Below are 24,460 nucleotides of genomic sequence, written 5' to 3'. Positions count from 1 at the left end.
CCCAGAGTTCTTTGTAATGCACCACTATGTGCTGAATCCTGCCTTGCCTGTAATTATCTGTGTGCCTGAGAATCTCTTTCTGTCTCTCCAGAGGGGTGAGGACTGATAGCTCTCTCATGGCTTCCCGCTAGAGTAATTAAAGGTGAACACTGCGTGATACCAAGTACAGGCTCTGGTGTACTTGAACAGCATGGTCTGATTTAAAAAGATCATATTTATCATCTCTGGTTAGCTTCTTATGTCTTATGTCTAATTGTTTTTTTTCTTACACCTGGCCCTTGTACTGTAGTTTATTTGTAGCAATATTGTCTCATAAAAATGGATTTTAATGTTGTGCCTTTTTAGTAGTTGCTCTTATGTTGTTTAGTGTCCTGAGTTGCAAGTTATTGCATGATTAAGAACATAAAGTTGCAGGAAAAAGAAATCTGTAATGTGTTGGACTTGTTTCATACTGTATGTCAAAACACATGGGTTGCTTTGAGGTAGTGCTTGAAGTGGTTTTGATTAGGAAGTTTTAATTTTGTTTTCTAAAACCTAAATGAAGTTGAAGTGTGATGATATGGTCTACAACGAACAAAATTAGCTTTAGCCCCTAACTCATTATCATAAATATAGGTTTATATAATAGACCCATTACATACAGTGCCTTGAACAGGTGTTCATTTGTTAAAATGAAAAGAAATTGATTCATAGCTTGTTAAAGTTTTTTCATTTTTATTTAGGAAATTCACAGAAAGTTTCTTTCCAAATAGTTCATGCTGAGTCAGATTGAATAGGCATGTCTGCGAATATTAATCATAAAGTGTTGCGACAGATTCTCAGTTGGATTTAAGTCTGGACTTTAACTAGGCCATACTAACACATGAGTATGCTTAGACATAAACCATTCCATTGCAGCTGTCTGGCTGTGTGTTTAGGGTTGTTGTATCTCCACCTCAGCCTCACGTCTTGCAGCCTCTAACAGGGTTTATTCTAGCTTTAGCATGAATTTAAATCCTCACCCTGCTGCAGATTAACACCTCCACAGCATGATGCTGCCACCACCTTGTTTCACCATAGGGATGGTGTTAGTTTTCCACCATGCAACGTTTTTGCATATTGGCCAAAAACTGTATTTTCATCATTATGTCTGTCTTCCATATGTTTTCAGTATCCACCTACATGGCTTTTAGCAAACATTAAACAAGACTTCTCATGGCTTTCTTCTTGCCACTCTAACACAAAGAGGAAATTTTCATGGCGCACGACTAATAGCTTGTTAACGGTATTGTTTTTACCTCACCCTGCATTGAACTTTATACCTAACCTGTTTGCTATGCTCCTTGGCCTTCAGGATGATGTTTGTTCACAATATTCTTTAACAAACCTCTGAGGCCTTCACAAAGCAGCTGGATAAATACTGGGATTAACATAAACACAGCTGGACTCTATACTAATTAGATCTTCTGAATACAATTAATGGTTGTAAATTTGATGTACTATAACCTCTTAATGATGAAGTTATCACAGAAATTCATCACTGCTTCCTGACAAGTGCTTCATTGAGATATTTATCGTATCGTTTGTAGTAATAAAATTGTTGTCTCCATACAAAAGCTTAACTCTTAAACATATCCATGTATTTCTACAGGAATCAGCTTTTTTATTTATGTAAGAGCTGTTGAAGACAAGTTTTAAGTGTATTAAAAAGTTAGATTATTGAAATGAACATTTTGGATATACATTTAGTTCGTTATTTATGTATATATTGAGTATAATTATATGTGCAGCAACAATCTCCAGCTACTTTCTGAATTTATTTATAACAGAGAATTTGACTTAAACCTAAGTCAGCCATATTAAGATGGACAAGTTTGATAGGTTTCTCCATTAGTTTTTCAAACAGATTTAAACAAATGTGGTTTTGTTTGTAATATCATTTTGCCAGATAACTCTGTTATGTGGATCAAATTGTCAGTGCTAGTGACTCTAAGTTTGTCTGTTTTTTTATTTTTGTTTTTTACAGGGAAGCAATGTGGTGGAGGACCAAGACCTGCTGGAAATTGGAATTCTGAGCTCTGCTCACAGACAGCGCCTGCTGCAGGCCATACGGCTGCTGCCCAGGGTCAGTTCCACACATAGTTAACGTATAGTGGGTTTATTGTGTCATTATAGCATCATAATAAATGCTGCAGGTAAATTTTAAAATTTTAAATTTTCTTATTCTTATTTTATTTGCCAAAGTTGCCAGGAGAGGTAACAAAAAAGACTAAAAACAGAATAGAAGTGTAAAATAATTTGGATTTACCAAAATGGGAATCAGGAGCTTGTCGTTGGTCTCTCAATTTAAAATTCAACAAATCTTCTGCTACAAGTCCAATACATGAAGGCCCCAACTCGCAACCTACAGGACTTGAAGGATGTGCAGCTAACGACTTGCTACCCAATATCACAGCACACCTTCAGAGGTCTAGTCGAGTCCATACGTTGGTGAATCAGAGCTGTTTTAGAAGCAAAAGAAGAGACAAACAGACCATTAGGCAGGTGGTCGTAATGTCATTCATGATCTTTCTTTTTTAAATCTGCATTTATCTCGTGATGAAACCAGTGCAGCTGAACTTAAAAAAGTCAATCTGACATTGCTCCTCTATATTGTACAGTTCAATTAAACTTCGCTGCAAGACAATTCTTCCCAGAATATTTTCCAGAATAAACATTGAATGAAAAAAGCATGCAAATACAAGTCCTTCTCAAAAAATTAGCATATTGTGATAAAGTTCATTATTTTCTATAATGTAATGATGAAAATTTAACATTCATATATTTTAGATTCATTGCACACTAACTGAAATATTTCAGGTCTTTTATTGTCTTAATACGGATGATTTTGGCATACAGCTCATGAAAACCCAAAATTCCTATCTCACAAAATTAGCATATTTCATCCGACCAATAAAAGAAAAGTGTTTTTAATACAAAAAACATCAACCTTCAAATAATCATGTACAGTTATGCACTCAATACTTGGTCGGGAATCCTTTTGCAGAAATGACTGCTTCAATGCGGCGTGGCATGGAGGCAATCAGCCTGTGGCACTGCTGAGGTCTTATGGAGGCCCAGGATGCTTCGATAGCGGCCTTTAGCTCATCCAGAGTGTTGGGTCTTGAGTCTCTCAACGTTCTCTTCACAATATCCCACAGATTCTCTATGGGGTTCAGGTCAGGAGAGTTGGCAGGCCAATTGAGCACAGTGATACCATGGTCAGTAAACCATTTACCAGTGGTTTTGGCACTGTGAGCAGGTGCCAGGTCGTGCTGAAAAATGAAATCTTCATCTCCATAAAGCTTTTCAGCAGATGGAAGCATGAAGTGCTCCAAAATCTCCTGATAGCTAGCTGCATTGACCCTGCCCTTGATAAAACACAGTGGACCAACACCAGCAGCTGACACGGCACCCCAGACCTTCACTGACTGTGGGTACTTGACACTGGACTTCTGGCATTTTGGCATTTCCTTCTCCCCAGTCTTCCTCCAGACTCTGGTACCTTGATTTCCGAATGACATGCAGAATTTGCTTTAATCCGAAAATAGTATTTTGGACCACTGAGCAACAGTCCAGTGCTGCTTCTCTGTAGCCCAGGTCTGGGGAATGCGGCACCTGTAGCCCATTTCCTGCACACGCCTGTGCACGGTGGCTCTGGATGTTTCTACTCCAGACTCAGTCCACTGCTTCCGCAGGTCCCCCAAGGTCTGGAATCGGCCCTTCTCCACAATCTTCCTTAGGGTCCGGTCACCTCTTCTCGTTGTGCAGCGTTTTCTGCCACACTTTTTCCTTCCCACAGACTTCCCACTGAGGTGCCTTGATACAGCACTCTGGGAACAGCCTATTCGTTCAGAAATTTCTTTCTGTGTCTTACCCTCTTGCTTGAGGGTGTCAATAGTGGCCTTCTGGACAGCAGTCAGGTCGGCAGTCTTACCCATGATTGGGGTTTTGAGTGATGAACCAGGCTGGGAGTTTTAAAGGCCTCAGGAATCTTTTGCAGGTGTTTAGAGTTAACTCGTTGATTCAGATGATTAGGTTCATAGCTCATTTAGAGACCCTTTTAATGATATGCTAATTTTGTGAGATAGGAATTTTGGGTTTTCATGAGCTGTATGCCACAATCATCCGTATTAAGACAATAAAAGACCTGAAATATTTCAGTTAGTGTGCAATGAATCTAAAATATATGAATGTTAAATTTTCATCATGACATTATGGAAAATAATGAACTTTATCACAATATGCTAATTTTTTGAGAAGGACCTGTAACTGGATTTTCTATTGTTTTTCTAGCAAAATTATGGTCTGGATGACTTGGAAATGGGTTCTGGGTACATGTGTCCCTCCGGCCGCCATTTAAAGAGTTATGTAACTGCTTAATGGTTTGACTGCAGTGAACTATCTATTTATTAATATAATTTACCAACGCAGATGTCTCCAAATATACAATCGATCCTCTGATGAAACCGGGCCCATTTAAGCATCATGATGGGGAGGAGACGAGGAGAAATTTTCTTTCCTGAGTTCAGGTACAGAACCCGCTTTCTGAAACGGACCTCCGCTCGTCATCCACTGGCAATACTGATCTAGCAAGTTGCACGTTACTCTTGGATGAGCTTGTAGGACTGGATTTATAATAGCATGACAAAAATAGCATACACGTTAAAGCCAAATAGTATCATCAACGTAGCCCGGGGAGCATTTGCTAATAAGACGAAGTTAGCTAAAGTCAGCTTTCTCATCATAGCTAAAAAAAGTACCACCTACTGTTCTTTATGCAACTTCAAAGATAACGTTGGAAGCTGTTCCATCTCTGCCTGCGATTCTTTTCTTGCATGTTTTGTATATTGCATTTCCTTCTTTGTTGAGTTCGCGACTCCGTAGTTTATGTACCCTAAAGAAATTACTCTCGGGAGCATATTTGTCTTGAGCTTTTTTTTCATCTGGTTGATTTGATTTGCTGTGCTGCAGCTCATGCACTCATACAGACAGAGAGTGGAATGACAGGGAGACGTTCTGCGTTTGTAAATACCAGATGAGTGTAATGAATTAATGGTGTGCACTTTTTAAATAATAGGTGATGTAAACTTTAGATTTTAGGTAAACATCTTTTCAAGTAAACAGGTTCAAGTCCATTTCAAGTCCAAAGTCATTGATGTAAAAGTCCAAGTCGAGTCACAAGTCTGTGAACATTTTTTCAAGTCAAGTCTATAGTCATAGAATTATTGACTTAAGTTGGAGTCGAGTCCAAGTCATGTAACTTGAGTCCACACCTCTGGATTATTACTCAAACCATTTCAAGTCTAAATGCAGTCCATGTGGTAGATGTAAAGTGCAGAACATGTGGAATCACCAGTAAAATATGAGCTACAATAGGACGGGTTTTATAAAGATTTTTCAAACATACAGTTAGTAAAGCCTAAATAAGTAAATGTTTTGTAATTAGAGGTCCAGAATCTATGAAAAACTACTGGAAATGTGAGTCTCAAGTATGATATTTTGAAATGGCAAATTTACTGGAATGCGACTGAAATCAAGAATAATGTCACTTACAGCACTCGTTACTGCAAATATTGAGTGTATGCAAGTCAGGGATTCAAAGTCAATTCATAAAGGAGTCTGAGCTCAGAGATAAACTAGATCTCCATTTTCTCTCCTCTCACACACACTAAACTTTTCCAAACAGCACAGGAGATGAAACCTTTTAACTCAGAGATGTGCAGTCACAGACATCCTGGATGTGAGGTGGAGGTTGTAGGAAGCTTGTTTGAAGCAAAACAAATTCTGGGGCTCTTTAGGCTGTCAAAATAAAGGTGAATGAATTATTAATTATCCGCTCCACTCCAAGTATCTCCCTCTGTGCGCTACTGTTAATGTCATATTCAGACCTACATCAAAAGTGAAGCTTGTTTACTTGGTTTTACTATTAAAAATATAGAAAGATTTCTTGTATTTGTAGGTGGTTGTTTGGAGTCTGTAGCACGAAGTGGAAAAGCTAAATCATAAAATTGTTTAACTTTTTTAGCTCTGTTGCGCAAGAAAATTATTATTAGGTATCATTTTCTTTAAACAGCAGATTTCTTTTTCATTAAAGTTCAGGTAAAATTAACAGATTAATGTGCAGTTACGCTGTCACCGATATCCAAATAGCTTTGCCTTAATTTCATTGCTTTGTTCATAATAGTTGCTACAATTTATTTGTGGCAATTTTGTCTCATAAAAGTGGGTTTAATGGTTCCGCCATTTTAATTATTGCTCTTATCTTGTGCAGTGTATTAAGTTTCAAGTGTTTATACCAAAAGTCCTGAAAGATACTTTGTTGAAGCTCCAGCGATGAATTTGCGAGAATAAAATGCAATAAAAGCTCATAATGTGTTTTCATCAAGCGATTAAGATTTAACTTAAGCGTGTTGGCATTTGTATTCAGCTGTATTTAGCAAAATCTTTGCTTCCTGTTAGCTCTGATGTGTCAGTGCCTGCCAGAGAAAATCATTCCCACACCATGATGCTGCCAACACTGTGTTTTACTGTGGGAACGGTTTGAAATTTTCTCATCACCCAAAAATGTCCTGCAAAATCTTTGATTTAGCTTGAGAAAGGTTGTCCACAACCACCTCCTTTTAACATTTGATTTCTGTTTGAAGGTCCGACCTGTGGGCTATGATGGCAACAACCCCACATCAGTGGCTGAGTGGCTGGAGTCTTTGGAGCTCGGCGACTACACAAAATCTTTCCTTGTCAACGGTTACACCTCCATGGAGCTGGTCAAAAAGATCTGGGAGATCGAGCTGATCAATGTAAGTGTCACAACTCTGCAATGCTGAAAATGTCTCTCAAAGGAAAAAAAAAATTCACCTTTTAACCTCACATATTGTGCTTTTATAGAAAAGGAGCATGAGAATAGTAGTTAATCTGCACTCATGATTCTGCTGCATCAACAACGGTCAACCAATAGCTGGAAATAATCCAAAATGAAGCAAAGGCACTCTTGTCTTTCAGTGATATAAAAGGTGCAACCCTCATCTTTTGGGGAAAATTAGATTTATGGTTCCTGTCAGAAGCTTGCATACACTCAACATAGGCATGGAGGCCATAATAGTCTTTGGCCTTCAGTAATTTATTTTACAGGTCCTTTGTTCAGGTAAAAATGATTAGACAACATATAGTCAGTCAGTCAGTCAGTCATTTTCTACCGCTTATTCCATAGTGGGTCATGGGGAACCTGGTGCCTATCTCCAGCAGTCTATGGGCGAGAGGCGGGGTACACCCTGGACAGGTTGCCAGTCCATCGCAGGGCAACACACAAACAACCAAGCACACACTCATTCATACACCTAAGGGCAATTTAGAGTTACCAATTAACCTAACAGGCATGTCTTTGGACTGTGGGAGGAAGCCGGAGTACCCGGTGAGAACCCACGCATGCACGGGGAGAACATGCAAACTCCATGCAGAAAGACCCCCGACTGGGAATTGAACCCAGGACCTTTTGCTGCAAGGCAACAGTGCTACCAACTGTGCCACTGTGCAGCCCCACAACATATAACTTTGTTGTTTTGAAGCTTCAGCGATGAATTGTTGATTTTTTTTAAAAAACAACGAAGTTATACGACATATAACTTCGTTGTTTTTTTTAAATCAATAATTGAATGCACAAGTCTGGATTTATTATAGATTTTCCCTAATCCTCAGAATCCAAGTTATGCGTACAAACTGAAATGTATACATACACCCTCACTAATACCTTAAAATCTCTTAGAAAGTTGTGCCTTAATCACAAGCTTTGTGTTACAAACGTCTGGCATCATTCTGGTTGGCCATTTGTCTGGTTTGCTTATCAGAAATGCTAGAGCTGAATGAAATTGTTTGGTTTTCTGGCACAAACCTGGCTTTTAATAATGGGGTAAAATTTTTAACATGTTTGAGGCCAGGGCCATTACAAAGGCTTAATGTCAGTGGAACAGGAAATCTTCTCTATGACATTTACAAGAAAAACGCTGTATTTAAAGAGGGGAAAAAAGTCAAAGCAGAACTACAGAAACTAAGACATATTAATAAATTCAGAATGTGGAGCAAACCTTTATGCAAAATAAGATGTTTTAATTCCACTAGAAATGACAGACTAAAAACCAGAGACTTGCCCAACTTGAAGAATTTGAGAATGTTCTCCTTCATCAATGTTCCACCAACTTTGTACAATGCCTCAGCACCACTGGCAGTGACACAGCCCCTTCGCATGATACCACCATCCTTGACACTTGGTACAGTGTTCTGAAGTTTGAGAACCTCACTATAACTCCTAACATTCTTTCTGCCATTGTGGCCATTTATCTCAATATTTGTCTCAACTGACCATAAACCATTTCTTTAGAAGACACTTTACTATGACGGCAAGTGGCAAATTTTTACAATACTGTGGATGATGACATTGGTTTCCAGTTCATGGCATTCTTGGACTTGAATATTTGTTTCAATTATTGTTCTTCTGAGGGTGGCAATTTGGGTCAAATATTTGAAACTTGGACATATATGCATGATCCAAAAGGAAATGTTATTCCTAACACACATCAAAATTGGTTTTAGAATGCTGAAGCAGGCTAATATTAAGCTTCTGATATGGCCGTTCAAAAGTTCTGACCCCAACCTTAATTGACTTTTTGTGACTTTGACTCAGTTCCATGCAAGGAAACCAACCAGTTTAAAATAACTTTATCAATTCTACCAAGAAGAATGGTCAAATATCCATCTTGAATCATACTAGAAGCTTGTTGATGGCTATGAATCAGTTTTGTAGGTTAATATTGCACTGAAAATATTAGTTGCAATAAATACCTATTCATCTCACTCCTGACATTTTTATATGTGTTTCTTCTGTGACCTTTAGCATCTTGAACACTGTTATCTTCTTCAGGTGTGGGTATCTGCTAAAGTGACATTCCAACATGCTAAAAAGTACACTGGCATGCAAAATGTGAACTCCTGTCACTAGTCAACATTTATTGCTCCCCCAAGTGTCCAAATTAATATGGATCACACAAATATTGGAATTGCAATATATTATGCAGCCCTAGCCAAGGTGGATCTTGCTACAGGACGTTTACTCAAGAAAAACCTCAAATGCACCTAAATGCCTAAAATAAATGCCAGTGATGCCCATAATGAGGCAATTTAGATTTCTAAATCAAACTGTAACAGCTCAAACATATGGTCCAGCGCTGCTTAAGTTTTTATAGATATTTTTGTGACTGCTCAAACATTTCCATAAATGATTAGATAAAATAAAGCAGATTTTCATCCTGAGTTGCCTATTTTATATCAGGGTGAATTTGTGTTCTCCACTTAATATGCTTCTTAACCTTTCAACATGGAAAAGTAAAGGAATAAATTACTTAGAGTACATATTTAAAGGAAACAAATCATACCCTTTTATGTTTTAGAAGATTTTTAAGGCACTGATCAAAATACATTCTTTAAATATCACCAACTGCAATCTATTCTTCAGTCCAAATTTAGAGTCAAACAAATAAACATAGAACTTCCTCTCGTAATAACTAGCTTCCTGAAACTTCAATCCCCACGGTTACTCTCAAAAATGTACATAAAACTTACAGAAGTAGATTTAACAATTTCTCTTCTATTTAGTAAATGGGATGTTTTTGTACCGTTGCAGAGGTTAACTATTAGAGTAAAATGTGTGTTTTGGGCATGACCCAAAATGCAAACCTACAGCTAATACAATGCAAAATCCTTCAAAGAACGCACCACACAGGACAAAGGATGTTCCATGTGCCTGAAATGCCATGACAGGACACATGGAAAAATGTACACATTAATTAATAAATAAATAAAATGCAGCAGAGGAGACTACATACATCGGTATCTGCACGTGCTCAGTCCCTGTTGGGTTATGTTAGCCTGAGCTGATGTGAAGATTACCTGTGTGAGAAGGATGCCGTGCAATGCTGAATACCCGCTGGGCATTTCTCATTACTGTGCAATGTGTGCTGACAATGCAAACAGAGCGTGTGCAGTGTTGCTGGCCTATCATTACCTTGCAATGTTCTAGTTCTGCATTTTGTAGTAATAAGCTGCTGCTGAATTGTTAAACTCACTCCTTTTGTGAATATTAGCATGCCTGCTGATAACTACAGGTCCTTCTCAAAACATTAGCATATTGTGATAAAGTTCATTATTTTCTATAATGTCATGATGAAAATTTAACATTCATATATTTTAGATTCATTGCACACTAACTGAAATATTTCAGGTCTTTTATTGTCTTAATACAGATGATTTTGGCATACGGCTCATGAAAACCCAAAATTCCTATCTCACAAAATTAGCATATTTCATCCGACCAATAAAAGAAAAGTGTTTTTAATACAAAAAACGTCAACCTTCAAATAATCATGTACAGTTATGCACTCAATACTTGGTCGGGAATCCTTTTGCAGAAATGACTGCTTCAATGCGGCGTGGCATGGAGGCAATCAGCCTGTGGCACTGCTGAGGTCTTATGGAGGCCCAGGATGCTTCGATAGCGGCCTTTAGCTCATCCAGAGTGTTGGGTCTTGAGTCTCTCAACGTTCTCTTCACAATATCCCACAGATTCTCTATGGGGTTCAGGTCAGGAGAGTTGGCAGGCCAATTGAGCACAGTGATACCATGGTCAGTAAACCATTTACCAGTGGTTTTGGCACTGTGAGCAGGTGCCAGGTCGTGCTGAAAAATGAAATCTTCATCTCCATAAAGCTTTTCAGCAGATGGAAGCATGAAGTGCTCCAAAATCTCCTGATAGCTAGCTGCATTGACCCTGCCCTTGATAAAACACAGTGGACCAACACCAGCAGCTGACACGGCACCCCAGACCATCACTGACTGTGGCTACTTGACACTGGACTTCTGGCATTTCGGCATTTCCTTCTCCCCAGTCTTCCTCCAGACTCTGGCACCTTGATTTCCGAATGACATGCTGAATTTGCTTTCATCCGAAAAAAGTACTTTGGACCACTGAGCAACAGTCCAGTGCTGCTTCTCTGTAGCCCAGGTCAGGCGCTTCTGCCGCTGTTTCTGGTTCAAAAGTGGCTCGACCTGGGGAATGCGGCACCTGTAGCCCATTTCCTGCACACACCTGTGCACGGTGGCTCTGGATGTTTCTACTCCAGACTCAGTCCACTGCTTCCGCAGGTCCCCCAAGGTCTGGAATCGGCCCTTCTCCACAATCTTCCTCAGGGTCCGGTCACCTCTTCTCGTTGTGCAGCGTTTTCTGCCACACTTTTTCCTTCCCACAGACTTCCCACTGAGGTGCCTTGATACAGAACTCTGGGAACAGCCTATTTGTTCAGAAATGTCTTTCTGTGTCTTACCCTCTTGCTTGAGGGTATCAATAGTGGCCTTCTGGACAGCAGTCAGGTCGGCAGTCTTACCCATGATTGGGGTTTTGAGTGATGAACCAGGCTGGGAGTTTTAAAGGCCTCAGGAATCTTTTGCAGGTGTTTAGAGTTAACTCGTTGATTCAGATGATTAGGTTCATAGCTTGTTTAGAGACCCTTTTAATGATATGCTAATTTTGTGAGATAGGAATTTTGGGTTTTCATGAGCTGTTTGCCAAAATCATCCGTATTAAGACAATAAAAGACCTGAAATATTTCAGTTAGTGTGCAATGAATCTAAAATATATGAATGTTAAATTTTCATCATGACATTATGGAAAATAATGAACTTTATCACAATATGCTAATATTTTGAGAAGGACCTGTAGGTTCATTGCCTGAGTTATCATTATGTAGTCAGGGTTTGTTATTCAGTTTTTACGACCTAAAATCTTCACTGGAGCTGTGATTTACAGCAGCTTGATCCTATCTGACTGACAGGGGCCTTTGATGCCGACAGTTTAATGAAATCATGCTCAATTGCAGTGGGGCGCCTGCTTGGCTGATTTGACTGAGAGAGATGGAAAGCAGTGCTAGAAGTGATGTTTTTACTTCCCAGCAGTGGATAAAGTGATGAGTGATCAGCTGGAGGAGGTAGAGAGGGAGTTATATAAGCATGTGGGATGCAAGATGTTTCATCGCACAGGGGATATCGCCCACTCACTGCGCTGCTGCTGCTGTTTCTACTCCTCTGAATGCATATGTGACATAGGGAAAGTGTTAATACATCCTCATGTTTATGTGTGTGATAATGATCTCATTCCTTAAACGTGAATTCAACTATACATCAGTCATCTGTTATAAGGGGACACACAGGATCTCTAAATTCTGCACAGACTATTTATATGAATTTTATAAAACAGGATTAAATCTCTTCTGGTTGGTGTTCTGCAGCATGGACACCAATTGTATGAATCTACAGTTTTTTCAGAATAAACCTTTTATCCTGATGGCTAAAATGGTTTTGAAATGGAAAGAAACCTTTGTACTGAAGCATTGAATTAAATCAGTTCAGTTAAACTAACTAAATTGTGAGCTTCCTTATTCAGTGTTGCACTACCATAGTATTCCATACCAGTCTGAGAATAACATGGATCGGATATTGGATAAACCGTTCTGACATATTTTTCATGTAAATTACAGACTTTTCTACATGTAAATTGAAAAATACCAAAAACAGATTCTAGGCTTTTCGAGACTAGGAACCCTGTAGACAAGATTGCTCTTTTTCATGTATGAAAGTTGTGTGGGATTAATTTTAGAAAGGTCAAAGTCTCTTGATTAGAAACATGCAGTTATTTTCCTAGAATATTTTAAACATATGATAATTTTAGCATTGAAGTACTCAACTTTAAAATTATTCATTACAGGCAAAAAATACTAAAAAGGAAGAGGTGTGAAAGGATAAAAGATGAGGGATCCTTGTGACTACAACTACAGTAAAATACAAAACAGCCCCTTCCACATTGATTGGCATTCCTAATAATACAGATGAATAAAAAGTCTCTAAATCTTTTTGTTTCACTGCTCACATTTTAAAATGTGCTCTGGATCTCTTCTCACCCCTTTTCAACCTTTCAACCTTTTAACCCATTTCCAGCATTGTTTGTCACAGTTCCAGTTGTTTGTAACTTTTTGAATATTGCTCCTTTTGTATTTTCTTTGTAGCTGTTTCCTGACTCATAAAGATCAACACACATCTTGTTCCTTTAAATGATGTCATCTTGTCTATCCCATTTGAAAGAGTAGCTAGAAGAAATGGGCCTCTGTGCTGTCATATTTGTACCCCTGAAAATAGAAAGCAGATGATTACGAATTACTAAATAAAAGTTCAAAGACACTCATCCAAAAAAAATTAAAGTTAAGGAATGGCTTCAGCTTCGAAAATTAAAGAAGAATCCAGAGTAAATGCTCGGTTTGACAGTAGGATGGTTGGACATTTTGCTGCACTTTATAAACAGGAAAGGTTACATCAGAAAGAGGCTGTTACCTTCAGCTTTGTTTGAGAGGAAGCCACAGCCCACTCTTTAATCTATCCTTGTCCAAGTGGACTCATTACTGCATTAAAAACAGTTCATGTCTGCAGGCTATCACACAGTTAATGCAGATAAAGCTTGTTCTTAATGTAATTTAAGGGAATTGTTACTTCAGTTTAAATTTGTTGCAGAATTATAAGACAAAGATTACAGCAAAGCAAAAATGATTGTAGATATATAAAATACTGGTCCTTCTCAAAAAATTAGCATATTGTGATAAAGTTCATTATTTTCTATAATGTAATGATGAAAATTTAATATTCATATATTTTAGATTCATTGCACACTAACTGAAATATTTCAGGTCTTTTATTGTCTTAATACAGATGATTTTGGCATACAGCTCATGAAAACCCAAAATTCCTATCTCACAAAATTAGCATATTTCATCCGACCAATAAAAGAAAAGTGTTTTTAATACAAAAAACGTCAACCTTCAAATAATCATGTACAGTTATGCACTCAATACTTGGTCGGGAATCCTTTTGCAGAAATGACTGCTTCAATGCGGCGTGGCATGGAGGCAATCAGCCTGTGGCACTGCTGAGGTCTTATGGAGGCCCAGGATGCTTCGATAGCGGCCTTTAGCTCATCCAGAGTGTTGGGTCTTGAGTCTCTCAACGTTCTCTTCACAATATCCCACAGATTCTCTATGGGGTTCAGGTCAGGAGAGTTGGCAGGCCAATTGAGCACAGTGATACCATGGTCAGTAAACCATTTACCAGTGGTTTTGGCACTGTGAGCAGGTGCCAGGTCGTGCTGAAAAATGAAATCTTCATCTCCATAAAGCTTTTCAGCAGATGGAAGCATGAAGTGCTCCAAAATCTCCTGATAGCTAGCTGCATTGACCCTGCCCTTGATAAAACACAGTGGACCAACACCAGCAGCTGACACGGCACCCCAGACCATCACTGACTGTGGGTACTTGACACTGGACTTCTGGCATTTTGGCATTTCCTTCTCCCCAGTCTTCCTCCAGACTCTGGCACCTTGATTTCTGAATGACATGCAGAATTTGCTTTCATCCGAAAATAGTACTTTGGACCACTGAGCAACAGTCCAGTGCTGCTTCTCTGTAGCCCAGGTCAGGCGCTTCTGCCGCTGTTTCTGGTTCAAAAGTGGCTTGACCTGGGGAATGCGGCACCTGTAGCCCATTTCCTGCACACGCCTGTGCACGGTGGCTCTGGATGTTTCTACTCCAGACTCAGTCCACTGCTTCCGCAGGTCCCCCAAGGTCTGGAATCGGCCCTTCTCCACAATCTTCCTCAGGGTCCGGTCACCTCTTCTCGTTGTGCAGCGTTTTCTGCCACACTTTTTCCTTCCCACAGACTTCCCACTGAGGTGCCTTGATACAGCACTCTGGGAACAGCCTATTCGTTCAGAAATTTCTTTCTGTGTCTTACCCTCTTGCTTGAGGGTGTCAATAGTGGCCTTCTGGACAGCAGTCAGGTCGGCAGTCTTACCCATGATTGGGGTCTTGAGTGATGAACCAGGCTGGGAGTTTTAAAGGCCTCAGGAATCTTTTGCAGGTGTTTAGAGTTAACTCGTTGATTCAGATGATTAGGTTCATAGCTCGTTTAGAGACCCTTTTAATGATATGCTAATTTTGTGAGATAGGAATTTTGGGTTTTCATGAGCTGTATGCCAAAATCATCCGTATTAAGACAATAAAAGACCTGAAATATTTCAGTTAGTGTGCAATGAATCTAAAATATATGAATGTTAAATATTCATCATGACATTATGGAAAATAATGAACTTTATCACAATATGCTAATGTTTTGAGAAGGACCTGTACAGATTGCCTATGTGCTACATACGTTGTTGTGTGAGTGCATGGGAATGTGCGTGGTATTGTTCACAGTGAACTCCAACAACTGCACTCTGCCAATGCAGCACAGTGTAACTGAAGTAGTCTCTGGGGTGTTGGGGAGGTCACCGCTGCACCTGAACAAGATGCTGCAGAGAGATGTTGGCAGGACACAAGATGATAAAGAAAAATCAGAAAAATTGTTTCCTAGAACACACAAAGAAGAGAATGAATCCTAAAAAAATGAAATTTGGCTCCTGCTTTCATGTAATTGCCAGGGGCAACAGATGCTGCTGCATACATGGAGACAAGAGAGGACCTTGTTGTTGTAGGTGGAACACAGCTCCGTGTGTGCCCTAGTGATTGGGCACATATGTGCAGTCCTGCTGTTTGGTGGATTAGGTTTTATTGTTGCCTGTTCCCACACATTCACAGTCAACATACTGCAGAGGGGGAGACGGTGTGCACCTCTCACCTTCCAGTTAGCCAGTTATCTACAGGCTGACCACACATTTATTTTTCACCTGCCATAAGGAGTATTGTTGTCTTTATGCCTCAACTGATTATTTAAAATTCATTAAAAGGCATTTTTTTTCTGAAAATCCAAAGCCATGGTAAAGGTAAAGTTACCATTTTTTTTAAAACCTCAAAGGTATTTGCCACTTTTATATTAGGGATGGGTGATAGTGATGGTAAAAAGTATTTAAAAAGGGATTTTACAGTCATTTTGGCTAAATCTGTAACTGCATACAGTTAGAGGCTTACAAATACTGCTATAAAACGGACTACTTCGCTACACCCGTTATATTAAGTAGTTCAATTGTGGTGTTTAACAGCCCACAGTGACCACATGAACTATATTATACAAAAGCATTTACAATATTGCCCCTTCGAAATCTGTCATCATTCATTTTTTTCATCATTAAGTTTTTGTGAAATGTCCTTCATTAAAATCTATTTTCCAATAGTAGCCTGGCCACAAAGGCAGGTAAAATTAGTTTTGAAGTGTCTGCCTTTCAAAGAAGTCTTTCCTCAGACGATTGTGTCATTTCTATTATATTTTGAATATCTTGACAGTAAAAATATAGTCCCCACAAACCGATTTGCAATAAATGTTAAGAAGATTATATTCATATTAAAAATAAACACTTGGATTTACATTCTGTTAATGTCACCAAATGAGGAAAGGGCCATTTGTTTTTTTTTTGTTTTTTTTCTGTCATCATGCTGGCTTTGATCTAGCTCCCTACCAGTTCCTCCCCATTTGTAATGCATTAAAGGTTTGTTTATTAACTTAAACATGCCAATCATTTGATAAAATGCACCACAATCATGAGGCTTGGAGTTTCTTTGTTTAAAATATTTTTTTTAATAAATTTTGTTTAACTATCTATAGCATCCATGACCTGTTTTTTGTAAATAGCAACACGTTACCTTTTTTACTATCTTCTCATAACACAACTTTTGTATTTCTCCAGTAAATGGAAAGGTGTTTCAACAAAGTATTAGTTAAGAGGTGGGCTCACTTTACATCTCCCCACCCCTAGTAGATTTATATTTTGGTTGAATAATACAGGATAATTGTAATGTTAAAGGGGATAAATCATTTTTTATGGTCTCTTTTTTTCAGACTCATTTTAACAGGTGTTTTTAGGGCTTTTTATATCCACTGTACAGAAATATGGAAGGGCTGTCCTTTTAAATGCATGCACAAATAATACCTCATTTAAATGTGAGCAAACAGTGAGCACAGGGATGCTATTGTTCACTGAGGCTATTTTAGGAGCAGATCTGCCTCTATGCCCTTTTTCAGAATTAGGACATGCAAACTCCGGTTTGCACACACAGCATTCACATTTAGCATAATACTTTAGTAGATTCTCCATTACAGCACAAGGAAAAGATTTGTGTGTCTGCAAAGGGATACCACTAAGCACATCTCACTGAGTCAGACAATGTAATTAAGATCTATCTATGTAATATCAGTTTACATGTTAGATTAGAAATTATGTGTTAATGGGTTACAGAGGTGCTTACCATGTAGCCTAAACTGTTGTTCTGTCTATGTATACAGTTATAAGAACCCCTTATTTACATATGAAATCTAATTTAAGATCAAACAAGATCCAAATGTCTGTCTGTTTTACTTTAAAGATTATTTTTAAGTCTTAAGCTAGTGATTTTTTCCAACTTGTAAAAGACGCAAAATAATAAGACCTTAGTGGCAATATGTTAAGTTTGATTCTTTTCATACTTCAAGTGCAACATACCACAGTTTAGGTAAATGAAAAAGTCTTTTCTTGGCTTCCTTTATTACACTTAAATGTAAATAGACGGTTGTTTAAGACCTCATTTGTTTTTTGTTTCTGTGGGGAGCTGCTAGTTGAGGTGTTTTGTGTGTTTAATTTTTCTCTAAGGTATTTAAATAGTCTACTTGAGTGCATATGATTAGTTTCAACAATACAACTGTATGGGCCAGCTGTTGATATTACAAATCTTCTGATTTAAATGTTGGTTGTTTCCAGAATGATTTATTGTGCAATTTGCCAGAAGGAAGCCTTTGTTACTGTGTTAAAACCTGGAAAAGCTTCTGTATTTTTGAAACAAAGTAAATCCATTCATGTTTTATTGTTAAATCATGAAAATCTTAGCAAAACAATTGCCTGTAAAATGTAAAATTTCCTCCTCGTAGAACCTTGGAAACTTTAAAGTGTGCAGAAATATATTTACATTAATTACAATAATAAATAAAATGAACATGGACAGATGTACAGATATCTTTTCTATTTGGTACTTTTACAAATGCTTACATACCAATCTATCTACGCATATTTATTTTCCTACATTGCAGGAAGATGCTTGCACATTGTGTTGTAATCCACATGGTGGCGCTGCTGCCTCTCATTTCAGCCCAGACTTCATTTGGGGGTGAAAAAGTACAAAACAACTCCATCAGGGATCCAAATTGCTCTCATTTAAAGCAGGTCCTCTGAGAATGCAGAAGTGAAGCAATTACAAATGGATTTCATTTTGGAAAGATGCATTCACGGTGCTGAAGTGCAGATAGTTTGAGGCCCTGAAGGAGCAGTTCCCCTAATGTTTTCCAAAGGAGTGCATCCTAGTATCAGAGAAGAAGCCTACAAGTATCTGTTGTGCCCTTGGTTACCTGTGTATTGTTAAAAAAAAGGCTCATGTACAGGTCCTTCTCAAAATATTAGCATATTGTGATAAAGTTCATTAGTTTCCATAATATCATGATGAAAATTTAACATTCATATATTTTAGATTCATTGCACACTAACTGAAATATTTTAGGTCTTTTATTGTCTTAATACGGATGATTTTGGCATACAGCTCATGAAAACCCAAATTATTATATTTCATCCGACCAATAAAAGAAAAGTGTTTTTAATACAAAAAACGTCAACCTTCCAATAATCATGTACAGTTATGCACTCAATACTTGGTCGGGAATCCTTTTGCAGAAATGACTGCTTCAATGCGGCGTGGCATGGAGGCAATCAGCCTGTGGCACTGCTAAGGTCTTATGGAGGCCCAGGATGCTTCGATAGCGGCCTTTAGCTCATCCAGAGTGTTGGGTCTTGAGTCTCTCAACGTTCTCTTCACAATATCCCACAGATTCTCTATGGGGTTCAGGTCAGGAGAGTTGGCAGGCCAATTGAGCACAGTGATACCATGGTCAGTAAATCATTTACCAGTGGTTTTGGCACTGTGAGCAGGTGCCAGGTCGTGCTGAAAAACGAAATCTTCATCTCCATAAAGCTTTTCAGCAGATGGAAGCATGAAGTGCTCCAAAATCTCCTGATAGCTAGCTGCATTGACCCTGCCCTTGATAAAACACAGTGGACCAACACCAGCAGCTGACACGGCACCCCAGACCATCACTGACTGTGGGTACTTGACACTGGACTTCTGGCATTTTAGCATTTCCTTCTCCCCAGTCTTCCTCCAGACTCTGGCACCTTGATTTCCGAATGACATGCAGAATTTGCTTTCATCCGAAAAAAGTACTTTGGACCACTGAGCAACAGTCCAGTGCTGCTTCTCTGTAGCCCAGGTCAGGCGCTTCTGCCGCGGTTTCTGGTTCAAAAGTGGCTTGACCTGGGGAATGCAGCACCTGTAGCCCATTTCCTGCACACGCCTGTGCACGGTGGCTCTGGATGTTTCTACTCCAGACTCAGTCCACTGCTTCCGCAGGTCCCCCAAGGTCTGGAATCGGCCCTTCTCCACAATCTTCCTCAGGGTCCGGTCACCTCTTCTCGTTGTGCAGCGTTTTCTGCCACACTTTTTCCTTCCCACAGACTTCCCACTGAGGTGCCTTGATACAGCACTCTGGGAACAGCCTATTCGTTCAGAAATGTCTTTCTGTGTCTTACCCTCTTGCTTGAGGGTGTCAATAGTGGCCTTCTGGACAGCAGTCAGGTCGGCAGTCTTACCCATGATTGGGGTTTTGAGTGATGAACCAGGCTGAGAGTTTTAAAGGCCTCAGGAATCTTTTGCAGGTGTTTAGAGTTAACTCGTTGATTCAGATGATTAGGTTCATAGCTCGTTTAGAGACCCTTTTAATGATATGCTAATTTTGTGAGATAGGAATTTTGGGTTTTCATGAGCTGTATGCCAAAATCATCCGTATTAAGACAATAAAAGACCTGAAATATTTCAGTTAGTGTGCAATGAATCTAAAATATATGAATGTGAAATTTTCATCATTACATTATGGAAAATAATGAACTTTATCACAATATGCTAATATTTTGAGAAGGACCTGTATGATTTGAAATGTGTATCAAACATTTCAAATCCTTGTTGTACTTAACCAATGTTGTCGGTCATTGAATATATTAGCGTAGTGAAACATGTCATATTCAAGTAAATGATTGCAGATAAACCGGAGTTAATAATTACTGGCATCATTATGTGTAATATTAGCTTTACTTTCTATTTGGTGGCATTTTGAAGTTATGTACATTCAACACATTATGACAAAGAAAGAGGTCATTAGCCATTTTGTTTTTTATTACCCAGAGAAGGCAAATTTTTATAGATTTCCCCACAAAAGGTTTAGAATTGCTCTGTTTTTATTTTGTGTAATCAGTGTCTTATTAATACTTCCAAACTGCTGCATTTCTTTCTGGTGAAGAAATAATGTAAAAGCCTTTTTTCAGCCAGCTGATTGGCAGTGTGCAGTAACATGTAGGGCAAGGGTAGTGCTGCGGTACTCTGGGCTCCACACTGTAAGGTCACAACTCTGTCAGCGTGGCTTTTCTTTTTCCCACTAAAAACATTAAACCTTGCGAACGCTGAAAGAAAATAACGAACTGATTTCCATTCATTAGTCAAATTTTCTAGTTTAAAATACTGAGTAAGTCATCTTAGAAGAATTGCAAGGATTGATACTTTTTCCGATACAAACCATTTGGCAACTTTGGTAAAGGATTTCAGCCACATTTTTTCTTTTTCATGCCTTCCTCATGCTTGTAAGGGCTTGTGAATGTGTTCATATTGTGTGGGCGAATGAGTGTGATTCACCTACAGGGCCAGACTTGTACCTGCAATCCTCTATTTTATTAAACCCTCTAACCTCAGGAAGTGAAAGAAAAAGACTTTACTGTGTCTTTATAAGACTTGGAACAACAAAGTATAGGTTTGTTTTCCATATGAGTGATCAAAATTAAAACTGAAAACAGTAATCAGAGTTCAGTTTTTTTTTTTTATGTCATTTGTACTTGGTTGCCATGACAGCTACTAGTTACCATAGAGACAGCGCTATTTGTATAAGTGATCCAAAACATGTTTGTGTGTATGTGCAAAGGGTTGCATTTTCTTGACAAAATTCTAGTATGTGAGATTTCTTTGCTTGTCACCTTCTCTGTCACCTCTCCAAGTGGAAAGATTGTCTCACATCCCATCACCAGATGGTTGGACACTGCAGGGTCATATACCTCAGATATCTCAAACCTATAGGCACCCAGAACTTCAGCTAGTTTAGCTTGGTGCTCACAAGTTTTCCCATCCAGAGTGTGTCCTGTGTAATTCAGACATTCAGTTTTGTAGTATGACTACAGAAAAGTCAGAGGTAGTTTTTGTCAACCTTTAAGTGGGAAGATTTGCCTCAGGACTGCAGGTTGATGAATAAAGGTGATTGTAAATGATGTCAAAGTAACAGCAAGCTGCAGCTGTTTTTGGCAACAAGAGAAGGCTGCTGACTCTTAGTGGCACTCTGAAGCTCTGACTCTCCGTGGTCTATTCCAGTTTCTGAAGGAAGAGGAATTACTTTTAAATGTAGTTGATGTGGTTTGGTTTAGGGCAGAGGTGGAGAACTCTGGTTATGAAGGGCCAACACACCTTAAAATTCCTGAACCTGTCTCCTAGTTTTGTAAAAGCCTTCTTATAACTTACTCATTTGAACCAGGTGTTTTCAGACAGGAAAACATTTTGAAGAGGCAGGACATTAGTCCTAGAGGACTGGAACTGCACCCCTATGGTTCTGAGGTAATATATTTCATAGTATGTGCCAACCAGGAAAGGCCAGATAGAGCAGCACTTTCAGTTGAATAATTATTTTTTGAAAAATCAAAAATAATTTGACTTAGAACTTTTAAGTTTTAAGTCAAAAAATCATCTGAAACAGACCCTGAAGTCAGAATTCAGATTTGGAAAGTTAGCGACCTTGAGTTCAATTCCAGTATAGCTGCCTTGTCTATAAAATGTATTGAAAGTTGTAGGAAGAAGAGCTTACTTTTCATGGTTTCTATCTGGTCACATTGGCCTCACACATATTAATGTCCAGCATCAGTTTGAAACATGTTCCTTTGGTGTTTGCATACATAAAATGCAGATAAACACATTGTTATTGGCTTGTATTTATAATCATGGAAAGTATTTTTTCTTGTCTTGCAACTAGTGGGCAGTTAAGTTGGGAGCGATGGGTGTCCTAGATCTAAGTTCCAACTGCCAAAACAACTGAACTCAGCACTATAAGATTTTCTTGGTATTTTTTTAAATGTGCCATTTGTATCAGTATCTACTGGTCAGGCATGGGTGTTTTGTTTTTTCAGAGTTAAAGCTTTTTCAAATGGGAAAAAAAATCTATCCGTCTGTCTGTACGACCGAATTTATCCGGGCCTTTGAAAAAAATGTATTAGTCAATATAAGTGGAATGCAGCAATATTCAATTGATGTTTTAGTACTTGTTTGTGTTTCAAATCCTTACTATTTTCGATATGCAGCTCAAACTCATAGTTTTCAGATCATATTCTTATTGCTTAACACTGGATGCATGTCTTTATTGTATTTTTTTTAATTGTGTTGTAGTAAATATACTTCCAAATGAAATGTACCAACTTGTGATGTTTAAACAGTTAATCCTTCGTCATACATCTCTACAGAATGTTTTAGCATTTAGAAAGATCTTGAAAGGAAAGGTTCATGACCTGAGTGAATTTAAAGCAATAAAGGTTGTCTGTAGGATCCCTTGTAAACTGCAGCTGTTTATTAGAGTTTAGTGTTGTCAGGTAGAATGGATAAGGAGTCATGTTCTATTTTGGTTCAGCCTACTGGATCACATAAGTAGACCCATGTGAGGCCAGGAATAGCTGGAATGAAGTCAAGCTTCGTAGGCTGACTTCCATCTAAAATTACACTGTTAATATGTACTCTTTACCTTTAAACTTGTGCATATGCTTTGAATTAAGCGTCAAATTTATTTTGCTGTTTACTTGATTCTGCTAATGTCCATTTAAATGGATTTAATACCCAGAGAATTCAACCATTAGGGTGAAACGAGAAATCATGACTACATTCTCAGTAATAAAACTCGACTCAGACATACCTCAGGCTTGACGGAACATGGTAAAAGAATGTTGATGAGCAGATACAGGGGAATTTTCAGGATTCTGAGCTATTTCCTGTCCGTCGCCAAAACATGCGTGACTATAACTCAACCAAAATAATGAGAACACGAAGCACCGAATGTACTGAAGACCCAACTGTTTTTCTACAAGGCAGACTAATACAGAGTGGACTGATAAGGAACTATTTTAGAACATGTCTTGTCCTTTTATTTAAGAGGTGAAAGTGTTTTTTAGGGCCGACTGGCCCGGTCAGTGATTGTCAGGTCAGACACTAAAAAATAGATATTTTTCCAATGAATGAAGGCACCATGCACAAAGCTTACTTAGCATCATTTCTGTGTCAGTGATGTGTTTATGTGGAAAAAATGTAAGAAGCTTCCAGAAAAGAGAAATGTCTGTAATTACTTAGGTGGGGATTTTTCTATAGATAAATTGTTGTTTTATTTTACTCTATAAAGTGTGTTCTTAAAATAGATACATTTATTCAGACTGTAGACGTCTTATTATTGTTCTCTTGAAAGAGAAATCTGTATCTGCCAGGATCGCTTTCTGTAGGCTTTAGAAGTTTGAAGATCAGCCTCAAAATCTCTGATTGAAGCATCTCTACTATAAATGTGCTTTGCCTTGCCTTTTGCAACATTTCAAAGTAACAGCATTTTATAAATTGGCTTATGCTGAGCATACAGCTTGGTTAAATTAAAGTTAAATTGTGGAGAGTTGTTGGAATAATTTGAATTAGCCAGGAATAGTTTGACATTTTGAAATCTAGTTAACTTGAATTAAGAGGGAAGGTTGGCCAGAGATTTTATTATCCACATACTGTTGCTTACTATATACAGTGCTGTATTAATGTGTTCATTTAAAGATTTCTTCAGTTTTTGTCAGTCTTGTTTCAGATCATCAAACAGATTTTAATATTAGACACAGATAAGTTCCATAAAAACAAAATGCAGGTAAAATGAGGTTTTTACTGATTAGGGAAAAAATGTATTCAAACAAACGTGGTCTTATGGGAAAAATTTATTTTCCCACTTGAATTATGAATTAACTGATATTAACCTGTAGCATAAGGATATTGCTGAAACAGAACCCGACAATCATTTTAAAACTGCATTTTGTATTTACTCTGATCATTTGTGTCTGATATTAAAAACAGTTTAATGGGGTGCTGGTGGCTTAGTTGGTAGAGTTTACACAGGTTGTCCTAGGATTGATTTCCAGTCTTGGGCCACTTGCTGCATGTCTTTCCCTTCTCTCTACCCTCTTTCCTGTCTGATTACTGTGCAA

The 24,460-nt window shown here is 38.4% G+C and overlaps 1 protein-coding gene across 11 annotated transcripts in view; it reads left to right on the top strand.

The window, feature by feature from the left end:
- The window catches only part of anks1b (ankyrin repeat and sterile alpha motif domain containing 1B), a 304,218-nt gene that overhangs the window by 242,095 nt on the left and 37,663 nt on the right, over positions 1-24,460 (top strand). For all 11 annotated transcript variants that reach the window (XM_047389441.1, XM_047389442.1, XM_047389440.1 and 8 more), the window contains 2 exons: positions 2,006-2,104; positions 6,666-6,818. In XM_047389441.1, the coding sequence (XP_047245397.1) occupies positions 2,006-2,104; positions 6,666-6,818 (252 nt within the window). The remainder of the gene's footprint in view (positions 1-2,005; positions 2,105-6,665; positions 6,819-24,460) is intronic.

The sequence above is a fragment of the Girardinichthys multiradiatus genome, chromosome 17 (genome assembly GCF_021462225.1).
Source record: "Girardinichthys multiradiatus isolate DD_20200921_A chromosome 17, DD_fGirMul_XY1, whole genome shotgun sequence".
In the NCBI taxonomy this organism is placed as follows: domain Eukaryota; kingdom Metazoa; phylum Chordata; class Actinopteri; order Cyprinodontiformes; family Goodeidae; genus Girardinichthys; species Girardinichthys multiradiatus.
The sequence above is the reverse complement of the archived record's forward strand: the minus strand, read 5'-3'. Positions and strand labels throughout refer to the sequence as shown.